Consider the following 17,620-nt stretch of genomic DNA (forward strand, 5'->3'; position numbering starts at 1 on the left):
GTGCACTAATTTGCATGGTTTTTGCTTTAATGTTATCCTAAATAATGTATAACCATTTTTTTAAATCAGAACTGTCTGTAAAATGGAAGCCTAATGTAAGATAACTAGACTGTGGTTTTATGTGGTCTATATATATGGTTTTGTATTAAAACTGAAAGCAGAAGCACAATGTTCTAGAGATTCTAGAAGTCACAAAAGAATGGTATTCTTAGTTACCAGACTTAGTTGGTGAGTTGGATGTAAAATAAATTTGTTTTAGGCTTGGGCTAAGTACTGGCATACATCCTATGATCATAGTTACTACCATGGGGGGGTGGGTGAGGGTCCATGATAAGCATTCAACTAGTTCATAGCATTGCATTATCAGACTATCAGTTCAGGAGCTTTTCGAGGCAGAGGAGGCAGCCTCTGTTGTTGTCTTAAATGGTGTGACCACTTACCCTGGGAGAACATCAGGGTACTCCTGCCACCATGACTTCTACATTGACACCAAATAATGGAGTATGTGTATTCAAATTAATTTATTTAATGTATATTGACTTGCATTTTTATTTTTTTGTATTTGTAAGAACTCTCTTAATTACATTGCATGGTTTAATCTGCTTGGTTTACTGTGTGTTGTGGTCGCTGTGTTTTACCGATAGCATTGCATGTTCTAATGCAACATACTAAGTGGCGACATTAACAGTTTCGTTTGTAAAGACATTCAATACATGTAATTTCTAAATTCATTAATTATACAAAACAAACAATAACATTAGTTTGACCTGCTGACTGGACATCTGCTTTATGGTATTAAATTGCTTGATAAATGTGGAAAAATGAAGCACACATCTTATGCAGTAATATAGCATACAATTTTACAGCTCTATAGGAGTATATTCTAATGTAATGACCAAACTGCCAAAACTATAATCATGGAAATATCTTATTGCAGAATGTCTAAAAGATGACAAGTTTGACATTTTCTACTAAAAGCAGAACAAGTACAGACTAACATAGAATAGCCAACATGCACCTTTCCAGATGGGGGGCCACAGTTCCCATGATGCACTGCCATCTGATGGATGGTTTGGCATTTTGAGTATAGTTATATCACAATAACGTGAGAGCTACAAGTTGATATTAATGCACTAATATTTTAAATCATATTCTTGTGTGTATATATATATATATATAGCATTAAGGCATGCTGATAATACACATATTAATCAGATCAAATTACGCTATTCATTATAAGCTGATTGTGTTTTTCTTCTCCAGGTAGAAACAAATAATGGTGTATCCAACATGTGTGGTATGTTATCTGTAGTAAATATACATGTGGTTGTTTGTTTTGCTGATAGAATATAAATTAGTGATCATAGCAGCTAAATACATTTTTCGGGAGTAGTGTAGAATTGCCCTCTAACTAAAAAGTTAACCACTATGTCTGTGTCCTACTGCAGTGTAATATATATTTAAAAGAGTAGCAGTAGGTTAGGAAAGGTAGGAGATAAAAGAAAGCCTAGGATGCATTTTGTAAGTAAAAGTTAATATTTTTTAGTATTATCTGCAACTTCCAATGCTTTTAACAGTTACCCAGTGTTTTATCATTTTACAGTGAGGTGTAAACAGCAAGAGCTAACTGAAATTAAATTTAAGCAAGCATGCTATATAGTGAATTATTAAGTACCTACGTGAATCTTCCAGTTTCAAACCCATACCCAGTAGGTCATTTCTACTTTAAACTTTGTCAAATGTGGAGTCACACCGGGCACCAACACAACTAGAATGCATTTAATAGGTTGTGGCCTTGTTAATAAACTGTAAATCTTTATAGTTATTGTACACATACACACACAAAAATTTATGTTTGCAGAATGTAGCACCATTAACCTGCCCTATCATTCCAGAAAAAGACATCCTGATCAATTGTATGTACACAGCTCAACCAATGACATCACATGCAATACAATTGTGTTGGTGCCCAAAGTGTCCTTTTGCATTAATTTAGATTCCCATACAGGGAGTGCAGAATTATTAGGCAAGTTGTATTTTTGAGGATTAATTTTATTATTGAACAACAACCATGTTCTCAATGAACCCAAAAAACTCATTAATATCAAAGCTGAATATTTTTGTAAGTAGTTTTTAGTTTGTTTTTAGTTATAGCTATTTTAGGGGGATATCTGTGTGTGCAGGTGACTATTACTGTGCATAATTATTAGGCAACTTAACAAAAAACAAATATATACCCATTTCAATTATTTATTTTTACCAGTGAAACCAATATAACATCTCAACATTCACAAATATACATTTCTGACATTCAAAAACAAAACAAAAACAAATCAGTGACCAATATAGCCACCTTTCTTTGCAAGGACACTCAAAAGCCTGTCATCCATGGATTCTGTCAGTGTTTTGATCTGTTCACCATCAACATTGAGTGCAGCAGCAACCACTGCCTCCCAGACACTGTTCAGAGAGGTGTACTGTTTTCCCTCCTTGTAAATCTCACATTTGATGATGGACCACAGGTTCTCAATGGGGTTCAGATCAGGTGAACAAGGAGGCCATGTCATTAGATTTTCTTCTTTTATACCCTTTCTTGCCAGCCACGCTGTGGAGTACTTGGGCGCGTGTGATGGAGCATTGTCCTGCATGAAAATCATGTTTTTCTTGAAGGATGCAGACTTCTTCCTGTACCACTGCTTGAAGAAGGTGTCTTCCAGAAACTGGGAGTTGAGCTTGACTCCATCCTCAACCCGAAAAGGCCTCACAAGCTCATCTTTGATGATACCAGCCCAAACCAGTACTCCACCTCCACCTTGCTGGCGTCTGAGTCGGACTGGAGCTCTCTGCCCTTTACCAATCCATCCATCTGGCCCATCAAGACTTACTCTCATTTCATCAGTCCATAAAACCTTAGAAAAATCAGTCTTGAGATATTTCTTGGCCCAGTCTTGACGTTTCAGCTTGTGTGTCTTGTTCAGTGGTGGTCGTCTTTCAGCCTTTCTTACCTTGGCCATGTCTCTGAGTATTGCACACCTTGTGCTTTCGGGCACTCCAGTGATGTTGCAGCTCTGAAATATGGCCAAACTGGTGGCAAGTGGCATCTTGGCAGCTGCACGCTTGACTTTTCTCAGTTCATGGGCAGTTATTTTGCGTCTTGGTTTCTCCACACGCTTCTTGCGACCCTGTTGACTATTTTGAATGAAACGCTTGATTGTTCGATGATCACGCTTCAGAAGCTTTGCAATTTTAAGAGTGCTGCATCCCTCTGCAAGATATCTCACTATTTTTTACTTTTCTGAGCCTGTCAAGTCCTTCTTTTGACCCATTTTGCCAAAGGAAAGGAGGTTGCCTAATAATTATGCACACCTGATGTTGATGTCATTAGACCACACCCCTTCTCATTACAGAGATGCACATCACCTAATATGCTTAATTGGTAGTAGGCTTTCGAGCCTATACAGCTTGGAGTAAGACAACATGCATAAAGAGGATGATGTGGTCAAAATACTCATTTACCTAATAATTCTGCACGCAGTGTAGTAGTGACCCTGCCCAGAGCCATTTCCTGAAACAAATGTTTCCACATTCAAATTTCGTTGGCTGTGTTTGTACACACCCATACAATTATTGCTTAATACAAGTTGATTGCTGTATTGTACATGGCTTACTAAAAATTTAAAGTTAGGTCTATTATTTATTTATTTATTTATTTATTTTATTTGTTTATAAAATATTTTGCCAGGAAGGATACATTGAGATTTCTTTCGTTTTCTAGTATGTCCTGGGTCCACAAAACATTTCATTGATACAATAGGGTACAATAAAATACAAAAACAATATTAATAAACAATATATACAAAATTTAACATAGAACAGGTAAGAAATATATAATCAACCATGACAGGTGCATTTTGTTTTGAGATATGTGAGATATGAGAGGGATCTCTTAAAGGACTTTAGGCTTGGGGAAGATTTGAAAGTGTGCGGGAGGTCGTTCCATAATTGTGGTGCTCTGTAGGAAAAGGAGGAATCAGGCTGCTTTCTTTTTGTATTGAGGTAGACTAAATAAAGTGTTGGTACTGGATCGGAGGTTATAGGTTATTTGGAATTAGTGAGAAATTAGAAATAACAAGAAAAAGGAATGAAAGGTGCACACTGATGAACACATAGAGAATGAGGGGTGTAAAATTTTGAAACTAAGCTCTCCAAAAACCATGTATTTTAGTTGAAACATTGGATGGCACTGCAAAGCAGTGCATTTAAAGTATATGAAATCAATAAAATACTTTGCATGCAATGCATGTGATAATGAACGTCTTAGAGTCATAATTATGACACATAGCAGAAAACCCAGACAATAAAGGAAGTATCCATGTTTACTTAGAAACCACAACACACAATTTAAAATGCTACCAGACTTTAACAGAACTGAAAGGATTACACAGTTAGAAAAAAAAAGTTTATGCACTAATTTCATTTTTATCTTAGACATTCAGAAATAAAATGTTTTGGTGCTAATTATCTCAGGGTGTGGATTAGCGGTATTATCACATTACATATTCTGTCTGGATAGTGCTTTTTAACACAGTCCTCTGTCAATGCTCATGAACAGAGAGATCATTGCTTTCACTTTACTTTGGAGACTTAGGTCATTTCCAGTCTATTGACTGAGAGTATAGGCTGTTGTTGCAGGAACAATGCGAGACTGTTGTAAATAAGCTGTTGTAAATAAGCCAATCTGTCTGGTTTCGTATTAAAAAAACCTCAATTTTACTCTCTTCAAATTCCATAACATTTGTGGCAGTAAGACAAGAGGATTTTGCAGCTGGTCTGAAGGGAAGGATAGGCAGGGTTTATAAAGAAATGTATATACATAATATACAGAACCTCCCTTAATCCCTTCTCCCATAGCATATAAAACTGGACACTAACAAGCCTTTCCCAAAATGACAAGACATGAAAATATATGCCAAAATACAAACATTTATTAATGAAGGGAGGGAGCCAATACTGCCACTAATCCTATGGAAAAGCAAATTTATGTTTTTCCATGCAGATAGCAGCAGTAAGAAAAAGATGAAGATAAAAAGATGTGATTGTAGGACGGGAATGAAACCACAGCTTGAAGAACTATTTCCAAAAATGTTGCTTCCTGAGCAAATTGGATATCTAATCTGCAGTAGACATGTGCAATTTGTTTCGGTCCGAATTTAAATATGCGGCAATTCGGACATTCTGAGGCTTCCAAATGTCCGAATTGCCAGTGCCGAACTGCCGAATTTCAGAAGTGCCGAATTTCGGAAGTGCCGAACCGATCCAAATTGCCGAAGTGCCGAATTTCGGAAGTGCCAAAGTGCTTTGGATTTCTGAAAAGTGGTAAAACATGAGAGGTAGGGAAAATTAAGGGAATGATGACAGGAATCTAACCCTAACCCTACCCCTACCCCTAACCCTTACCCCAACCTTCCTCTAACACTAACCCTACCCCTAAACCTACTCCTAACCCTAACCCTTACTCCAACCTTCCTCTAACACTAACCCTATGCCTACTCCTAACCCTAACATTAACCCTAACTCTTACCCCAACCTTCCTCTAACCCTAGTAAGGTTAGGGGTAGGGTTAGGGGTAGAGGTAGGGTTAGGGGTAGGGTTAGGATTAGGGTAAGGGTTAGTGTAAGGGCTAGGGTTAAGGTAAGGGTTAGAGGTAGGGTTAGGGCTAGGGTTAGGATTAGAGGTAGGGTTAGGGGTAGAGGCAGAGGTAAGGGTTGGGTTAGGGGTAGGGTTAGGGGTAGGGTTAGGGAATTGCTGAAGTCCCGAATTTCAGAAGAACCGAACCCTATCCCTAACCCTACCCCTAACCTTAGTAAGGTTAGGGGTAGGGTTAGGGGTAGAGGTAGGGTTACGATTAGGGTAAGGGTTAGGGTTAGTATAAGGGTTAGGGCTAGGGTTAGGGTTAAGGTAAGGGTTAGGGGTAGAGGTAGGCTTGGGGCTAGGGTTAGGGGTAGGGGCAGGGGCTGAGGAAAGGGACAGGGACTGAGGAGGGGGACAGGGGCTGATGCTCGTATGCAGGGGCTGAGTAAGAGCACGGGGCTGAGTAAGGTGGACAGGGGCTGAGTAAGGTGGACAGGGGCTGAGGAGGGAGACAGGGGCTAAGTAAGGTGACAGTGCTGTGGAAAAAGGGACAGGAGCTTAGGAGGAGGGGGGGACATGGGTTGAGGAAGGGGCTATTGGCTGAGTAAGGTGGCAGGGCTGAGGAAGAGGGACAGGAGCTTAGGAGGAGGGGGGTCATGGGCTGAGGAAGGGGCCATGGGCTGAGGAAAGGGACAGGGGCTGAGGAGGGGGACAGAGGCTGAGGAGGGGGGGCAGGGGCTGATGAGGGGAGCAGGGGCTGATGAAGGGAGCAGGGACTGAGGAGGGGGACAGGGACTGAGGAGGAAGACAGGGACTGAGGAGGGAGACAGGGACTGAGGAGGGAGACAGGGACTGAGGAGGGGGACAGGGACTGAGGAAGGGTGGGAAGGCCTTAAATAGGGGGGCAGGGACTGAGGAAAGGGACAGGGACTAAGGAGGGAGACAGGGACTGAGGAAGGGGAACAGGGCCTTAAACAGGGGGACAGGGACTCAGGAAAGGGACAGGGCCTGAGGATGGGGGCAGGGACTGAGGAGGGAGACAGGGACTGAGGAGGGGGACAGTGACTGAGGAAGGGGGAGAGGGCCTTAAATAGGGGGACAGGGACTGAGGAAGGGGGAGAGGGACTCATGAAAGGGACAGGGACTGAGGAAGGGGGACAGGGCCTGAGGAGGGGGGCAGGAACTGAGGAAGGGGAACAGGGCCATAAATAGGGGGGCAGGGACTCAGGAAAGGGACAGGCCTGAGGATGGGGACAGGGACTGAGGAAAGGGACTAAGGAGGGGGACAGGGACTGAGGAGGGGGACAGGGACTGGGGAAAGGGACTAAGGAGGGAGACAGGGACCGAGGAGGGAGACAGGGACTGGGGAGGGGGGGACAGGGCCTTAAATAGGGGGACAGGGACTGAGGAGGGGGACAGGGACTGAGGAGGGGGACAGGGACTGGGGAGGGGGAACAGGGCCTTAAATAGGGGGACAGGGACTGAGGAGGGGGACAGGGACTGGGGAAAGGGACTAAGGAGGGAGACCGGGACTGAGGAGGGGGGCAGGAACTGAGGAGGGGGGACAGGGCCTTAAATAGGGGGACAGGGACTGAGGAGGGGGGACAGGGCCTTAAATAGGGGGACAGGGACTGAGGAGGGGGACAGGGACTGGGGAAAGGGTTTAAAAAAAAAAAAACTTAAGTGCCTTCCCCCCTCCCTGAGGCTTACCTTGGGCCAGGAGGGGTGGGACAGGATCTGGAACCTGCAGCCTGCAGTCAGTGGAGTAAGCCGGCCTCTCCTGATGATGTCAGGATGAGGGGGCGTGACTTCCTCTGCTCCCCAGCGGTCCTGTGAGAAGAGCAGAGAAAGTCACGCCCCCTCCTACTGACATTATCAGGAGAGGCCGGACAACTCCACTGACTGCAGGGAGAGAGAGAGGTGAGTTTAAAAATCCGAGTCCCCATTCAGAGGCAGGGGATTCGGATTTGTGCTCCCCCTGCTCTGGCAGCCGCTTGTGCCAGCCCTGGGTCCTGCAGGACTAGTAATGGGAACGGCGTTCCTGCTGTGGAAAAAGTGCAGGAACGCCGTTCCCACGCGTTCCTGCAGGACTCGAGCCCTGATCTTACTGTATATGTGTGTATCTGACTGTGTGTGTATCTGACTGTATGTGTGTATATCTGACTGTATGTGTGTATTTGGCTGTGTTTATCTGGCTGTATGTGTGTATCTGGCTATGTTTGTGTCAGTGTATGTGTACCTTTGTCATAGGCGTGCGCACGGGGTGTGCCGGGTGTGCCTGGGCACACCCTAATCCCCGCGGCACGCCTATGTATTGAGACCGGCAGGGGAGATCTCAGGATCCCCCCTGTCGGTCCATGCAGAGCCGGCGCTATCCAAGTGCCGGCTCTGCTCTCAGCCTCTCTCCCCACCGGCCCACATGCAGGGAGGGAGGCAGGAGAGGACCGGCGGAGCTATTGCCAGCAGCTCCGCCGGGTTCCTCTCGCGAGATCTGAGCGTTGCCGCGGCAACGCTCAGATCTCGCGTGAGTGAACTCTAGCCCTGCGGGGCTAGAGTTCACTCTCCACTGGACCACCAGGGATGGATGGCAGCAGCAGGATCCCCCCTCCCAGGCATAAGGTAAGAAGGGAGGGGGGATAACTGATCTGCCCCCACCTCCACTGGACCACCAGGGAAGGCAGCAAGGAAGGATCCCCCCTCCCTACATAAAGTAAGAAGGGAGGGGGGATATTAAGTAATGTACCCCCACCTCCACCCCCCACAATCACACACACACACACACATACACAGCACCAGCACACATACAGCACCCACACACATAAACAGCACCCATAGACATACACAGCACCCACACACATACACAGCACCTACACACATACACAGCACCCACACACATACACAGCACCCACAGACATACACAGCACCCACAGACATACACAGCACCAACACACATACAGCACCCACACACATACAGCACCCACACACATACACAGCACCAACACACATACAGCACCCATACACATACACAGCACCCACACACATACACAGCACCTACACACATACACAGCACCTACACACATTCACAGCACCCACACATACACAGCACCCACACACATACACAGCACCCACACACATACACAGCACCTACACACATACACAGCACCAACACACATACAGCACCCACACACATACAGCACCCACACACATACAGCACCCACAGACATTCACAGCACCCACACACATACACAGCACCCACACACATACACAGCACCCACACACATACACAGCACCCACACACCGCACCCTCACAAACACACAGCACACTAACAGTACCCTCACAAACAGGACCCTAACAAACACATACATAGCACACTACCAGTACCCTCACACGCAAACAGCACCCTCACACACAGTACATTCCCAGCACCCTCACAAGCACGCACACACAAACACCCTCACCCACATAGTACACTACCAGCACCCTCACATACACATCACACTAACAGCACCCTCACACAGCACACACACAGCAGTGTGTGTGTGTGTATATATGTGTATATATATATATATATATATATATATATATATACATACATACATATATATACGCGGCGTGTGCTTGTGCTTTAGGGTGCACACCCTAATGCAATAGGCTGCGCACGCCTATGACCTTTGTGTCAGTGTTTATGTGTATCTATGTGTATGTATACCTGTGTCTGTGTACTTGTGTGTCTTTGTATGTGTACCTGTGTGTGTATGAGTGCCAGTTTATGCAAGTGTGTATCTATACGTGTGGCAATGCATACTTTCCATCATTCCAGTACCAACACTGCACACAAATACACTACTACATTCCAAGGCTGACACTGCACACAAATACACCACTACATGTGTATCTGTGTTCCTTTGTGTATCTTAGTGTGTGTACATATCTGTGTCAGTGTGTGTAAGTGTGTATCTCTATGTGTGGATGTGCCAGTGTTTTTACCACTGTGTGTGTATGTATGTATGTTTCTGTGTGTGTATACGCTAGTCTGTTTGTGTCAGTCTGGGCATGTGTCCAGATGTGTGCATGTGTCCAAATACAAACATTATATACAAACACACCCCTGAATTCAAACTCAAAAGGTATATAGAAACACACCCCTTCACTCTAACACCAATACTACACCCTACATGCATATACATACTGTATACAACAACATGCTCACATTCAAATGTACAAACACTGCTCACAAATACAGCCCTGCAAGAATGGTCAAATGGTAGATCCCCAGCTGGCATAGCATCGTGGGAATTGTACAACAGATGAGGATCTATCTTTTCTCCATTCTTGCGCTACAGGGGAGGCCCAAAAAATGTCTTGCACCAGGGCCTTCTCTACATTAGTTCTGCCACTGTGTTAGGGTGGAGGGCATGACTGCATGCCAGGGGGTGGAAATGTGTGGGGGGAAGGGCAGGATCCAGGGGGCCCAAGCAAATGCTTGCCCAGTGTCAATTTAATGTTAAAGACGACACTGGATTTAAATGTACTTTAACCAATCAGAATTAAATTTTTGGTGGCATGTTTCATAATCGCTTCGCTCATGCTCAGAAGTCTTCCATGGTCGTAGTGGAATACATCGCAACATGTGCATGCATTGTACTTCCCTATATCAGTATGCAAATCTTCTAGGCGTGCTGTCAACATTTTCTTCCACGTTAAGGACTAGACAAAGAAGAGGGGAGGAGCAGTACCAGACCTGCAGACCCCAGAGGAGGATGCCAAGGAGGCAAACTTCTATTACAATGTGTACAGAACTCAAACACAGCACCCTGAATTTGTAATGTGATTTCAGCCAGCATCCTGAAATAGATCTATTTTGTTATAAGGCTTCCTGGTTACGAAATGAACAACTTGCTTTTACATATCTCAAGTAGCCCAAAATGTAGTAAATAAATGTTCCCTTTACTTGTATTATAAATGATGCTCTAATGCAAAGCCCCTAATAAATCAGTCAGTGTAATGAGATGTCTGACATGAAGGTTTGTGTATTGTAAAAATACCATATATTTTGTGTTTTGTTTTTTGTTTCTAGGTCATAAAGGTGAAAAGGGTTCTTTTGGTTTGTCTGGATCAAAAGGAGAAAAAGGTGACATCGGACCACCAGGACCACCAGGTATGCTATCAGCATAATGGTACATTTTTACAGAGTTATCAAATTATATTTCATTTCAAAATATTTCCCAGTATACTGAAATGACAATAAAACAAAATAATATGGGAAATAAGTCTACCCACATAACTTAAAACACACTAGAGTAAATTACATTGCAATGTCACCATCTGGTTATATCCTTTTCTGCTTATGAAGGCTGAAAAAATACAAATTGTTATTCAAGTAATATGTATCTTAACGTCTGGTAATTTTAGTTGTCATTGTTAATCACACACTCTCCAGATTGATGGAGTTTACTGACAAACAAAATGGATCCATCTCGAAATTATTATTATCATTATTATTATTATTATTATTATTGTATTATTTATTTTTTATAAATTCTTTATTTTTGAGTGCATAAGGAAAAATAACAGTTGCAAATGCTTGTGCCATGCCCCAACAGCATGTACCGCCGATATAGTAATAAACATCAATGTAGTAAGGCATGACAAGGGAATACAATGCACATTTTTTATATGTAATGACGTGAAGACTGTTTTTAAACTTAGATAGTTGTGAGGTGAGAGATGAGAATGCAACAAACAACATACTATGCTAGATGGCCAGCATTACATACTGATTGCACATTTTAAAGTTTATGTAGAGTAGGAGATCGGTTAGTCCGAGCTGTCTATGCAGTAAGAAACAATCTGCAACCATATGCGAGATTAGCGTACTAGATTAAGCTGTGTTTCAACTTCCTATAATTTCTTTCACATTAGATACTGTTAACCAGATAATTAACTATGGTTTATCTAAGACATTGCGGAAATAGCTGTCTTGACCCAATGGCGTGTAGGCAGATGAGTCGTCGATGCCTGTATTGCCTTAACAGCTTTAACAAGCGCAAACATAATCAACACAATTTTACAGTGTTATGGCAGGAGTGAGCATTTTTAGTAAGTTAGTAATGCTAGACATAGCAGACGATCAACAAGCAAATTACAGTTTGCGAGCATGTGATGTGTAGCTGTGATGTATGCAAAGCATAAGAGCGATTAGCATTCTGTCAAATAACTAAACATAAGATAAACATAAAATAAGACCCCCCCACTCTCCCCCCCAAGTAATCAAGGTAGGTTAGGACTGTCTCTATAGCAGAGGCTAAACTTATGTGAATGTTCAACTAAAGTACTTAGAGGTACTAGGCAATAGGCACCTTGCCTGTCTTAGAGTCCCCAGCTTGATTCTCAAGTCAGCCGATGCCTTGCAGGGGCTGCGTGTATCCACACTGTGCAGGGTGAGGCATCCAGCTCGGTAGCCCATGGGTTGAGATGCATATGGACCTTGTGCCGTGTGGACGTGATCTTGGTGGGGCATATTGAGTCAGTCTTGTGGTTGCGTGGCATGTCTCCCGGACTGATCGTGGGATGCCACTGCCACGGGAGGATCTGCCTGTGGATGTCGCTTTTTGGGGCCTCGCATCCCGCCGTTTCTCCAGCTTGTTCATGCCCGCTTTGCCCCTCCGGAGCTTGTGTCGCATCTGCACTCGCAGGTGAGGTAGCCTTGGGCGCCCTCTCCTGGGTTTTCCCGAGTCTCTGGGTGCGGCCCCTGGTCTGCTGCTGCACTGCTGCACTGTGTGGGGCTCCAGAAGCATGACCCCAAGATGGCTCCTTGTTGGTGCGGGCCTCTTGTGGGTTTATTTTCAGAGGGGGTGCTACCCTCCGCCTGATGTACGTTCTGTGGCAGGTCTGTGGGCAGATTCTCCGGCACCGGAGGTTGCATGCAGGCCTCCAGTTTCTCCCAAAAGGAGGCGAAGATTTTATTTAACAGGCACAATGTTTCCAGCGCTGCACTGCATGGTTCAGTAGCGTGGGAGGCATCTGCCATTTTGTTGGCCTTGTCGGTAGTAGGCCCGGGATTCTGTGTTGGTGTCATGTTACAAGTACTTTGCATGGGGTTCAGGTGGGGAAGGACCGGGACCCGGTTTAAGTTTTCGCCTTGTTGTGGCAGCAGGGGAGCAGCCGTCTCTCCTGCGCCTGCCTTGCTTGTAGGCCTCACCAAGGTGATGGATGAGTATTGCTTGAACTGTCGCTTAAGTGGTGTCATTTTGTTTACCTCAATTTTCCCTCTCGGTTGGTGACCTTGCTGTATCGAGTAGCCGCTGTTTTAGTTGCGATATTCTGCTTTGTTTGTTCTGGTAAGCAGGAGCTGCTAAGACATGCTTCCTCTCTGCTCTGCAGCCAGGCCCCGCCCCCCATTATTGTATTACTTATAATAGCAAATTCCATTTAAATGATCTGACATGCCTGTTTGACCCCTTTTATAGTACAATGTTGATGATAATGGCTGATGTGTACTCCAAATCAAGACTTATATACATGCCTGTTTCTTTAAGTTTTCTAAAATTGGACATTGACAGGGTTATCATTGAAGTGAGAATTACTGGGAATTAAAAAAGAATTTGATGTCAATTTCAAATTTAGTGCCAATGTAACTGAACTGAAAACAAATCTCCAAGTCAGCTATGCTTCCTGTATGGCAACTCTGACTTAAAATGTGAAATTAATTTTCAATTCACTTTGAATTTGTGAGAATTTTTGATTTAGTGAATAAATATTTGCTTGGGTGTAGTGTGCACATGTATATTTTTTTGTGTTTGCTATGTACTTTTGTTCTTACGGTGCTTATTTGTCCTTTAATTGGTTTAATTGTCTAGCAAGGGGTTGTTACTAAAATATAGATGACATAGATGACATTGCTTCCAAACATCATGAACTCAGGAGATGTAGTTAGGGTATTTGTTCTGCTCATGCACAAACAATGACAAATTTCAGTGTATTGGCTACTTGTTACAAATGTTTTATCAAGTCATTCTTGATGTTAAATTAGATATTGTCTGTAATGTGTAGATAACTCTTGTATGGGGATATTGAGCTAATAAAGCTTTTCATTAATAGCCTTACTATTAAATATAAATGTAAAAGCTCCTTTTCTTTGAACCGATAACGGTCAAATTGTCATCCAAAAGTATCAGAACATTGAGATCAAGTTCACTTTGTCATGTAAAATGGCTCAGCAGTAGCCTTTTTATTGCTTTGTTTTTCTTTGTTGTACGTGTCTTTACATATCTCTGTATTCAATGTTTGTTTTAATTATTTATTAATAAAAAGGAGTCATAAAACCAAAGAAATAGAAATAGAAAAAGAAGTAGAGGCAGCTTAGCATTGAGTCAAAAAGTCACTGTTTTGCAGAAGAGAATATTATACACCAGGGGTAGGCAACCTTTGGCACCCCAGATATTATGGACTACATCCCCCATAATGCTCTTACAGCCATAGTGCTGGAAAATCATCATGGGAGGTGTAGTCCAAAACATCTGGAGTGCCGAAGGTCGCCTATGCCTGTTATACACAAATGTAACAGTTGGTCCCTTAAAGGGATACTGTAGGCAGGGACACTTCAGCCCATTGAAGTGATCTGGTTGCCAACTCCCATTACACAATTGCATTTATTACCAGTAGAAAAAGAAAAGGAACTCCATTTTCATTTTGTCATGAATAATCCAACAATAATTACATATTTTCAACTTTTACACTATAATATTAGAATCTGCTGCATGGCAATATGGGTATGAGCATCTGTGCAGGATATAAGGAAAGTGCCTGTGAGTGAGCAGCAGAATCCTTCTCTGAGTGGAGAGCAACTCAGGAATTCAAAAGTGCCTGGGCAGGAGATGGCCAGATGGATAAGAGTTTACTAGAGGTTGAGAGTTTACTAGACTTTTTGAGAGTCTCAGCTGTCATTATAAAAATGGTAAATTCAAGGCAATTATGGGTTTTGACAGAAATAAAAGGAGAAAATACTTACAGTACAGTTCTTTCTAAACACATACTTCACAAAAGCATGCATTATGTACATGCCTCCAAAATACCATTAATGTCATGTCACTACTCTGTTGTCTCTGAAGTGCCAATGTCCTTTTTGTAGCCCTACATATTACCTATACAGTCTGCTAACTGATCTGTTTGCTTTCAATATGACTTTATTATTATGTTTCGGTTCCATAGAGGTAGCTTGAGCAACTGCCTCAACATCTAAGGAGGGTACAAGATATCTGGGTTCACGTTGCACATTCCTGACTGGGGAGTGAGTGAATAATAGTGGTGTATAATAACAATATGGTACTATTTTTAAGGAACACGACAGCCACGTCATCTCAATAAAGTGGTTATGGTGCCTTGGGTTAACTCGCACAGTATTACTTTCCAGTTTTAAATCAATTTTCACATTTCTACAACTCATGTTTTATTAAGCCTTTTTAGTTACCATTTTGCATCTGATCTGGGGATCTGACACACGGCTGTAGACTTCTCTCTTCACGTTCCATGTATCTTCTCCATTGCAAGTACTGAGAGAAAGTGACATCACTTCCTCAAAGTACTACTGAGCAATAAAGGAACACTATAGCATATATTTATATCCCTATAATGTTCTAGTAACTATTTAGATTTGTAAAATGAAAGAAATTTATATATTTACTTACCTTTTATCCCTTGCCACACCATTCTTGCCATGGCTGCCCAACATCCCATGCTAAGATCATCATTCCTGATGATCTCAGCCAATCCAATGCTTACTCATAGGGAGCTTTGGGAGGCTAGTGTGCATGTGCAGCAACTTGCCTTGCTTTACCAATCATCATCTCCTCATAGAAATGCATGATATTTCTGTCTACAACAATACGAAGGTTTTATAAGAAACTACAATACTTCATTATTTTGCATCATGGAAATGCACTGAGACACTGCATTTCTATGGCAAGCATTCAGTGTCTACATGCAGAGTACAGAGATGGTAAACATAGTGCCTGCGATCATTGCAGGACTAAATCCAGGAAGTCCATCTTGTGGCTGTGGAAGTGACAGCCACTAGAGGTCGTCTTAGGCAGCAGTGTAAACACTGCCTTATCTCAGAATAAAATAGAATACTCCCGCTTCAGAGAGATGCTGTATGCCCCAGAACCACTACATTAAGCTGTAGTGGTTCTGGTACCTTTAATAAAAAAGGGGGGCATTTGGTGTAGTCTTGCAAGGAACCCATTCAAATTGAGTTTGGCAATGCAGGTCAATCCATGCTGGCCCCATTGCTGACCGGGTGTCACCACCTGTTTTTTTTTTACTGTTGCCCACCCAAGTAGCTTGTTAATAGCATGGCTTCAACAGGATCCCACCTTGTACCTCTCTCTCACCAGCACCCATTTACTTATTTTTGCCGCTTATATGCGCTGTCACAAGCACCCAGCCTGGTACATACCATCACTCAACCACTGTCAAGCTATCAAACATCCTTTTATATAACCCCCTACAGGCACACATAGCTACCCACTCACATACCTACCCACTGTTTTTATAATTCAACATTTTAGGTAAAAGGACAAATAAGTAATTTGTTACATGTGAGTTTACAGAGGAAAATGTTCTATTTCAGCTGTCAAAAGTAAAGACAAATAAGTCGATGGGCCTGATGGAATACACCCAAAGTTATTAAAAGAGCTCAGTGGTGTACTAGCAAAACCATTAACAGATTTATTTAACCTATCATTGTTGACAGGAGTAGTCCCAGAAGATTGGAAGTTAGCTAATGTTCTGCCCATTCACAAGAAAGGTAATAGGGAGGAGATGGGCAACCATAGGCCTTACTTCAGTAGTGGGGAAAGTAATCTAAAATCACATGGATTTCAAGATCAGAGAAAACATGAGTTTACTTCAGGGAGATCATGCCACACTAATTTTATTGATTTTTTTGATTGGGTAACTAAAATAATAGACCAGTGTGGTGCAGTTGACATCGCTTACCTAGATTTCAGTAAGGCTTTTGACACTGTTGCACATAGAAGGCTTAACAATAAACTGCAATCTTTAAGTTTGGATTCCAATATTGTTGAATGGGTAAGGCAGTGGCTGAGTGACAGGCAACAGAGGGTTGTAGTCAATGGCGTATATTCGAAGCATGGTCTTGTTACCAGTGGGGTACATCAGGGATCTTTACTTGGACCCATTCTCTTATATTTCTATTAGTGATATTGCAGAAGGTCTTGATGGTAAGGTGTGTCTTTTTGTTGATGATACTAAGATATTCCAGGAGGGATAAGCCAAATGGCAAAGGATTTAGGTAAACTAGAAAAATGTCAGAGCTATGGCAGCTGACATTTAATGTGGTTAAGTGCAAGATAATGCATCTTGGACGTAAAAACAGAAGGGCAGATTATAGAATATTTAATAGAGTCCTAACCTAAACATCTGAGGAAATGGATTAAGGGGTAATTATTTCAGATGACTTAAAGGTAGGCAGACAATGTACTAGAGCAGCAGGAAATGCTAGCAGAATACTTGGTTGTATATGGAGAGGTTTTAGAAGTAGAAAGAGGGAAATGCTCATGCCATTGTACAGAACACTGGTGAGAACTCGCTTGGAGTATTGTACGCAGTACTGGAGACCGTATCTCCAGAAGGATATTGATATTTTAGAGAGAGTTCAAAGAAGGGCTACTAAACTGGTTCATGGATTGCAGGATAAAATTTAAGGAAAAGGTTAAAGGATCTTAACATGTATAGCTTGGAGGAAAGACGAGACAGGGAGGATATGATAGAAACATTTAAATACATAAAGAGAATCAACACTGTAAAGGAGGAGAATATATTTAAAAGAAGAAAAACTGCCACAACAAGAGGACATAGTTAAATTAGAAGGGCAAAGTTTTATATATAATATCAGGAAGTATTACTTTACTGAGAGGTAGAGGATACATGGAATAGCCTTCCAGCTCAAGTGGTAGAGGTTAACAT

The 17,620-nt window shown here is 42.5% G+C and overlaps 1 protein-coding gene across 2 annotated transcripts in view; it reads left to right on the forward strand.

Moving 5' to 3' along the window:
• COL15A1 (collagen type XV alpha 1 chain) overlaps window positions 1-17,620 on the forward strand; it is a 353,153-nt gene that overhangs the window by 310,765 nt on the left and 24,768 nt on the right. For both annotated transcript variants that reach the window (XM_063451925.1, XM_063451926.1), the window contains 2 exons: window positions 1,264-1,297; window positions 10,710-10,790. In XM_063451925.1, the coding sequence (XP_063307995.1) occupies window positions 1,264-1,297; window positions 10,710-10,790 (115 nt within the window). The remainder of the gene's footprint in view (window positions 1-1,263; window positions 1,298-10,709; window positions 10,791-17,620) is intronic.

The sequence above is a fragment of the Pelobates fuscus genome, chromosome 4, assembly GCF_036172605.1.
Source record: "Pelobates fuscus isolate aPelFus1 chromosome 4, aPelFus1.pri, whole genome shotgun sequence".
NCBI classification, from domain to species: Eukaryota; Metazoa; Chordata; class Amphibia; order Anura; family Pelobatidae; genus Pelobates; species Pelobates fuscus.